Source organism: Glycine max, chromosome 13 (genome assembly GCF_000004515.6).
Source record: "Glycine max cultivar Williams 82 chromosome 13, Glycine_max_v4.0, whole genome shotgun sequence".
In the NCBI taxonomy this organism is placed as follows: Eukaryota; Viridiplantae; Streptophyta; class Magnoliopsida; order Fabales; family Fabaceae; genus Glycine; species Glycine max.
This window is the reverse complement of record NC_038249.2, coordinates 13,921,546-13,929,254: the sequence shown is the minus strand read 5'-3', so window position 1 is coordinate 13,929,254 and position 7,709 is coordinate 13,921,546. Positions and strand designations below refer to the sequence as shown.

Genomic DNA, 7,709 nt, shown 5'->3' with positions numbered 1-7,709 from the left:
TCTTGGATATTTTTGCAAGTTGTCCCGTGAATCTACAATGAGTCGATGACAAATAGCATCTATGATTACGCCATTTTGAATATTTTATTTAATATAATATTTTAAATTACACTCTGTGCCATGTGCTGACGGTCACTAACGCCGATCGAGGAAGAGTAAGTTATATTTACGTACGGTGGACAAATTCTTGACATTATATAATGACCATACTACACGGCCTTATCCTTCACACATATTCTGTATTTTTGTGAACAAAATTGTTATTTGAACACAACATATATCCCATAATTGATACTCCACATACAAAAAAAGAAAAGAAATGGATTCACTACTTCATATCCAAAAGCCTCATGTTGTATGTGTACCATTTCCAGCACAAGGCCATGTAAACCCCTTTATGCAACTAGCCAAACTCCTTCATTGTGTGGGTTTCCACATAACCTTTGTGAACACTGAGTTCAACCACAACCGTTTTGTCAAGTCCCATGGACCAGACTTTGTTAAGGGTCTCCCTGATTTCAAATTTGAGACCATACCCGATGGCTTGCCGCCTTCGGATAAGGATGCAACTCAGGATGTTCCAGCACTGTGCGATTCTACTAGGAAAACTTGTTATGGTCCATTGAAAGAGTTGGTGATGAAGTTGAACTCTTCTTCCCCTGAAATGCCTCCGGTTAGTTGCATCATTGCTGATGGGGTTATGGGATTTGCTGGAAGAGTCGCAAGGGATTTGGGTATACAAGAGGTTCAACTTTGGACAGCCTCAGCGTGTGGTTTTGTGGGATATTTGCAATTCGAGGAACTGGTGAAAAGAGGCATTCTTCCATTCAAAGGTGCACGCTGTCTCTTTGTTATTTGATTTCCATTCCTCGACATATAATATTTATGTTTGTTTTACCTCTTTTTTAACGGGATTGTAAAATTTGTTCTAATTAAAAATGGCGTTAAGCAACCCTAACCCATCTTATTTCTGCAATTAATACGTGGAATCAATCATAATACCATAATACGTAAGCCAATTGCACCAATCACATAAGATAGGTTATGTAATCTCATTTTCAGTTAGAATAAATTAGATAACTTCTTTTTAAAATATTTGCGGCACTCTAGGACAGAGATTTTGCTCTTTTAAAAAATAATAGAATATCTTTTTTAATGTCATTTTTTTTCAAAATTAATACAACATGGCATCTTTAAAACTACTAGTATTTTTTAATACACCATTTCATGAATAACATATATATGGGGAATACCACCTCAATAACTACATCTTTGCAATAATTTAATGTTTAGATATATATGTATTTTTTTTTATCAGTCAAAAACTGAAATTGCTCTTCGTGCACGTACGTTGCATGTTAAATTTCGGTGAGTTTGAAGAAATAAAATCTGGGATTTTGGGAAGAATGATAATGTTTGTGAGATTTTTTTAATTGATTTGAAATATTTTCTTTTAAAAAATAAATTGAGACCTGTTTTGGAAAATAAAAGTTGAAGGAGAAGAAGGTAGGTTAAAGACTATTAGATGATTCAGACAAGGATTTTCAATGTTTGATTTATTTATGTTTTTACTTTAATTATCATCAGAAAATTGAAATTTAATTTTGAAACAAAAATACTAATGATTGTTAAGTCACAATCGTGTTATCAAAGATTTAATAAACACATAATTACTTAACCGAAAATAGGAATCTAAAATAATTTTTTTAAAATATTTAGAAGCATACGAAAAGAAAATTTTTATTAGAAATCAAACTTAAAATTCGACTATATATTAGGAATACAAACCTATTTAAGTCTTTTAGTTGAATTGACTATAAGAAAAAAAAATATAAGTTCCAAGTTAGTCTTCGCATACAAATTCTAAATCTTCCGGAGTTCTATAATTGTTTCTAACCACTATTATATTCAAAGTGTCTACTTGTTTAATTCTCAAATAAATTAAAAACAACTTAAAATGTTTATATAAAAATATAACTTTCGTTATCGGAAAAAAAATATAAGTCTCAAACAAATAAATAATTAAAGTCGCATAACAAAAAAAAAATTAAGAATTTAATTGTCATGCACTATTAATGTTTTAAAAAAATTAACAATTAACTAATTATTCTTAAACTGTAATTTCAATTATCAGGATATTTTACTTTAAAAAATATATTATTAAATTTATTATGTAAGAAAGTTTGCCACTAGATCACATTGGAAAAAAAAAAACTTTAGAATGTAATGATACATCTTTTTCTCTCTCAAATTTTAATAAATGCAAATTTAAAATAAATTAAAGTAATATCACATATTTTGACATAAACCATAAAATACACATGTTCATTGTGTTTATATGTAAGAGAACCAATATATGGGAGCAACCTGCATTTGATTTTTTTTACAAAATTCTTTTGAATCATAGAGTTTCAAATTACGAGTGAAATTAATATATGCTCCAACGAATTAGAAGCACTCGTGGACCGTGGTCTTGTTCAACAAAATGAAACACATGATCACTGAAATCATAATAATAATGCAATAGAAATTAGGAACGTACCAATAGTGGAAGGTGTCCATAGATGGAGAGGGTCTGACCTCCATCCTTAATATATATATATATATATATATATATATATATATATATATATATATATATATATATATATATATATATATATATATATATATATATATATATATATATATATATATATATATATATATATATATATATATTAATATAAAATTATGTAAAATTAATTATTTTTATTATTATTATTATTATAATGATTAAGATGATAATTAAAATAAAATTATATAAAATTAATTATGTGTTTGTTGTTTTTATGATAATCAATAAAATTATTATCATTTGAAATAAAAATTAATTTTAATTTTAGTGTAAAAATAATAAATAGTTTTTTTTAATTTATTAACTATTAAAAGTTAGATATTCTAAAGGAATGAAATTTTTTTAACCCCCTTTAATCGCTTTCTTGATCCGTCCCTACTTGCACAGGTTCCGTAACACGGTTGCTCAATGCTCACCAATTAACATGCCCTCAAGTTTCTCTTTTGATAAGTCCGTGTTCATGTTACATACTTTATGTGGAAAGAATTAATAACTTAACCTGTATCAAAATAAATCAATAATTCACCGAAAATATATCAATAAAAGAGTAATGTTTTAGTATATAATTAACGTACATTTTTTATACAATTAATTAAATAAAATATTAAATATGATATTTAAAAATATTATTCTATTAATTATGAGCTTTCAGTTATATGATCTTAAATAAAAATATTAAACATGATAATTTATAATTGTAAAAATAATAATATTAAATAAATTTTGATTAATTTTTTTTAAAATAAATTAATTTAATCATGTAATAGAAAATAAAGAATTTTTTTTCGTGAATAATAACAAGCTATTGAATCTATGACATGTAAATTATTCAAACACTTTATTATTGTAACTCGATCGAAGTGGGTACTATTCATCTCCTTTTTTATTTTTTAAGTGTATTTTTTAATTTAAATTTGACTTTGAATTTTTCAAATTTTTAAAAAAAATCATAAAACATATAAATAAAACCTTTAAATTTTATTTAATCATAAGAATAAAACCAATCTGCAGCAAATATCTTTAGATTATTTGAAAACATTGGGAACAAACAATTTCTTTATAATTTGGGTGACAAAAAAAATATAAAAATGTTCTCCATTTTGATATTTTACTATTATTTAATTTTTTTTTTGCATTGGAAAAGCATGTATAAGAATTTTTTGATTCTATAATGACAAAATTTTCACTTTATTTCCTAAAAAAATTTACAAAATTATTCGGCAATAGTATGATTGCAAAAATATTAAATAATTTTAGAATTTGTTTTAATCTTAATTAAAAATAATTAAAATTTTATACTACCTCCATTTCTGAATTTAAGACTCTTTAATTTTTTAAATTTGTTTGTCTCTCTTTTTCCATGTTGTCTTTTAGGTTATATAATTTTTGACAAAAATACTCTTAATTATATTACAATAAATGTTATAAATTAGTAATAAGATAAATTCATTCTCTTTTATTAGGATTAGAAAAGAAGACTAACACACATTAATTAATTATTTATGTAAAATGTAACTAAGTGAAAAAAGTGAAATGATGAGGCTCGTAATTTTAAGGATAATTTTTAAAAATATAATATAATTTTTTTAAAAATTTTAATGTGATTATCTAATTAATAAACTTTCTTAAAGGATGTTAGTAGTTAAAAGAATCCGGTATACAAAAAAGAAGATAGTATTAAATTCCGTAATGTTAATATTTTATTTTAACAACAAAAATAAATAAATAAATTTAGAATAAAAAATTATATAAAAAAGTATAATGTTAATAGTTTTTGTTAAAAATAATTAAAATACGAAAATAAATATACATAAAAAGTACCTTTAGATTAGGTTTCTATTTCATCAGATCGGGTGATGAAGAAACAGGTATAAAAAAAATATAAAAATAAGTTTTCTTTAAATTTACTTCTTACCATTCTTTAAAACTTGATACATTAAAAATTAGCTTGGCCATATTTTTCTCTAAATTTATAAATTTTGATTTAATTTATTAGTTTTATTTTTAGTCTATGAAAACTAAAATACAAATTTTACTTTTAGTTCTTAAAACTCCTCAAATACTACCATATACTTAGTTTCGATTTTTTTTTAAAAAACATGTATTTTAAAACATGTATTTTTTTATATCTATTTATTCATCGCCCACCTTAATGAGACTAAAACTACAACTTGTTAAATATAAGGATTATGAAAAATTAATAAATAAACTAATTTTAAAAAATGTTTTGAAGGAACAACATATTCATTAAGAGCACTATTTGACATCGTTGTCTAACATACTCAATACTGCCATATATTTAGTTTCCATTTAAATAAAAAAAAACATGTATTTTGAATATTTTTTAGTTAAATATATCTATAAGAGAAATTTTAATTATAAATTGCTTTTAATAAAAAATGTATTAATCTAACAAATATACACTATTTTTTTTTTTTTTATTTTGGTGAGCAATTCTCGTTATATATAACTTATGGAAAATTATATGGGAGGTTACCAAAATATAAGCCATAAGGTATATAAGTGAACAATAATAATAGAAAAGGGTGTCACATAAGTGTCTTCCTTGTGATCAGAACCTATCTAACACTAGTAATGGAGGCAAATATAGATATATAGCCAAGTACATATTATGTAGGATGAACAAATACCGGTAAAAAACAATTCTCGTTATATCAAAATGAAATTATGTATATTAATTAGTTGCTTCGACAGACACGTTGTTAATTGATTTTTTTGTTTTAATTTTTCATCATCATTATGTTGTTAAGTGATTCCTTTTCATGAGTGTTTCTCTCGAAGTAAATTATATGCTTATATTACATTTTTATCTTTCTGGTACATAAATGTTAAAGTTATCTTGTGTAACTTATATTTGTCAATTTTTTAGATGAAAATTTTGCTATTGATGGCACCTTGGATAAGAGTTTAAATTGGATTTCTGAAATGAAGGATATTAGACTCAAAGACCTTCCAAGTTTTATCAGAACGACCACTTTGGATGATACTATGTTTGATTTCTTGGGTTCTGAGGCACGAAACACTTTGAGATCATCTTCAATCATCATTAACACATTCCAAGACTTAGATGGAGAAGCCATTGATGTCCTTAGGATCAAGAACCCTAACATATATAACATTGGCCCACTTCACTTGATTGATAGGCATTTTCTTGAGAAAGAAAAGGGCTTCAAGGCTAGTGGATCAAGTTTATGGAAAAATGATTCAAAATGCTTAGCATGGCTAGACAAATGGGAACCTAACTCAGTCATATATGTTAATTATGGAAGTATAACGGTGATGACAGAGCATCACTTGAAAGAATTTGCTTGGGGACTAGCAAATAGCAAGCAACATTTCTTATGGATAATAAGGCCAGATGTAGTAATGGGTGAATCTATATCTTTGCCACAAGAGTTCTTTGATGCGATCAAGGACAGGGGATATATAACAAGTTGGTGTGTTCAAGAGAAAGTGCTTTCTCATCCATCAGTTGGGGCCTTTCTAACCCATTGTGGTTGGAATTCTACACTTGAAAGTATATCTGCAGGTGTGCCTATGATTTGTTGGCCTTTCTTTGCCGAGCAACAAACAAATTGCAAGTATGCATGCACAACTTGGGGAATCGGAATGGAAATTAACCATGATGTTAGGAGAGAAGAGATAGCAAAGCTTGTGAAGGAAATGATGATGGGAGAAAAGGGAATGGAAATGAAACAAAAATCCTTAGAGTGGAAGAAGAAAGCAATAAGAGCTACTGATGTTGGAGGATCATCTTACAATGATTTCTATAAGTTAATAAAGGAGGTTTTTCATCACAGTGTTCTTTAAGTCCTTATTTTATAATCAGGTGTATTAAGGTTTATTAGTTAGATAAAAATACCTTTCTTAAGTTATAATGGGATGGTAAGGTCATAACATGATGCAATTGGTTTGGCCTAATTACTATTAGTTTAAAATGTTTCCATTTATATTTATCATGTCATGTGTACTAAAATTTTAATATTGTAACTCTTTATGTAAACATCCATGATTGTTACAAAGGATATGATTTACTTTATTAGTTTTATATATGATGAGTTTAAGACTTAGAAAGACGAATTCAAATTAAGGAAGAAGAAAATAGATATTGTAACATGCGAAGAAAAAGGGTATTGTTATTATTGAAGATCATAGCCATGATATTACAAAGTTTGGATTTTGCACTCTAGTTGCACTTAACCCTTCTAACTAACTTCCTTATATAGGGGTGTAACGGGCTGAAACAGAAATAACAAAAGATGGCTGCAAAGAAAACTTGTTATCTGAACCATCTAATAACTAATTAAACAGATTGGACGATACATTGCTAGACACAATTGGATGCTCTATTGGATAGAAGACAAATTCTAGCACAAAGGACTAGACTAGGCGATACATACAAGATTGCTTATAAGTGAAACTGTGAGAAACACACTAAAAAAAGGAGGGGGGGGGGGATTGAATACTGTGTATATCAAAGATAAAAGAATTTCACGATAACAGGAATAATATGGATAATACTGTGTTAAGCACTAGTCATCCACTGAGGATAAAAAATAGTATGGTCATCCAGAGACAAATAAGAAATTCTTAAAACAATTTTTCAAATAAACACTTGGTATAAAATAACGATGAAAAATATAATAAGAATACACAATAAACCTATTATGTAGAAAAGTAGAAACACTTGGTTTATACTAGTTCGTTCAACCTGAGCTACATCAAATTCTCCTTTACTCACTAGTAAAAGGTTCTGCTAATCAAAACTGATTACAAAACAAGCAGTCTAACCCGTCACTCTTGGCTTTACAATTACTATTAACACTACTTCTGGGATCTTCTTAGACTCCCTTTGAATCTAAGAACTCAAGTATTTTTTATTGCTAAGCTACTCTTAGCTTTCACAAACAAATGTTTGAATGAATACAAGTATTCTTAACACTCAAAGAGTGAATATACAGTTAAGCACAAATACAAAACTACTTTGCTTTGCATAGGATAAACAATGTATATCGTCTAGTGTTTTTAGCAGAGTTTTGCTTTAAGTATTTTTCTTGCGTTCTTGTTCTAT

At 26.9% G+C, this 7,709-nt stretch overlaps 1 protein-coding gene across 1 annotated transcript; it reads left to right on the top strand.

Moving 5' to 3' along the window:
• The first annotated feature begins 200 nt into the window (after positions 1-200).
• Positions 201-6,660, top strand: LOC100776745 (linamarin synthase 2). The gene is made up of 2 exons (XM_014765271.3): positions 201-833; positions 5,508-6,660. Exons 1-2 carry the CDS (start codon positions 320-322, stop codon positions 6,446-6,448), a joined length of 1,455 nt encoding a protein of 484 aa, XP_014620757.1. The 5' UTR covers positions 201-319; the 3' UTR covers positions 6,449-6,660.
• Positions 6,661-7,709: the final 1,049 nt, after the last annotated feature.

Coding starts and splice junctions, on each gene's coding strand:
- LOC100776745 (XM_014765271.3), top strand. CDS start 320: ATGGATTCACTACTTCATATCCAAAAGCCTCATGTTGTATGTGTACCA. Junction 834..5,507: donor AGGCATTCTTCCATTCAAAG/GTGCACGCTGTC, acceptor TCAATTTTTTAG/ATGAAAATTTTGCTATTGAT.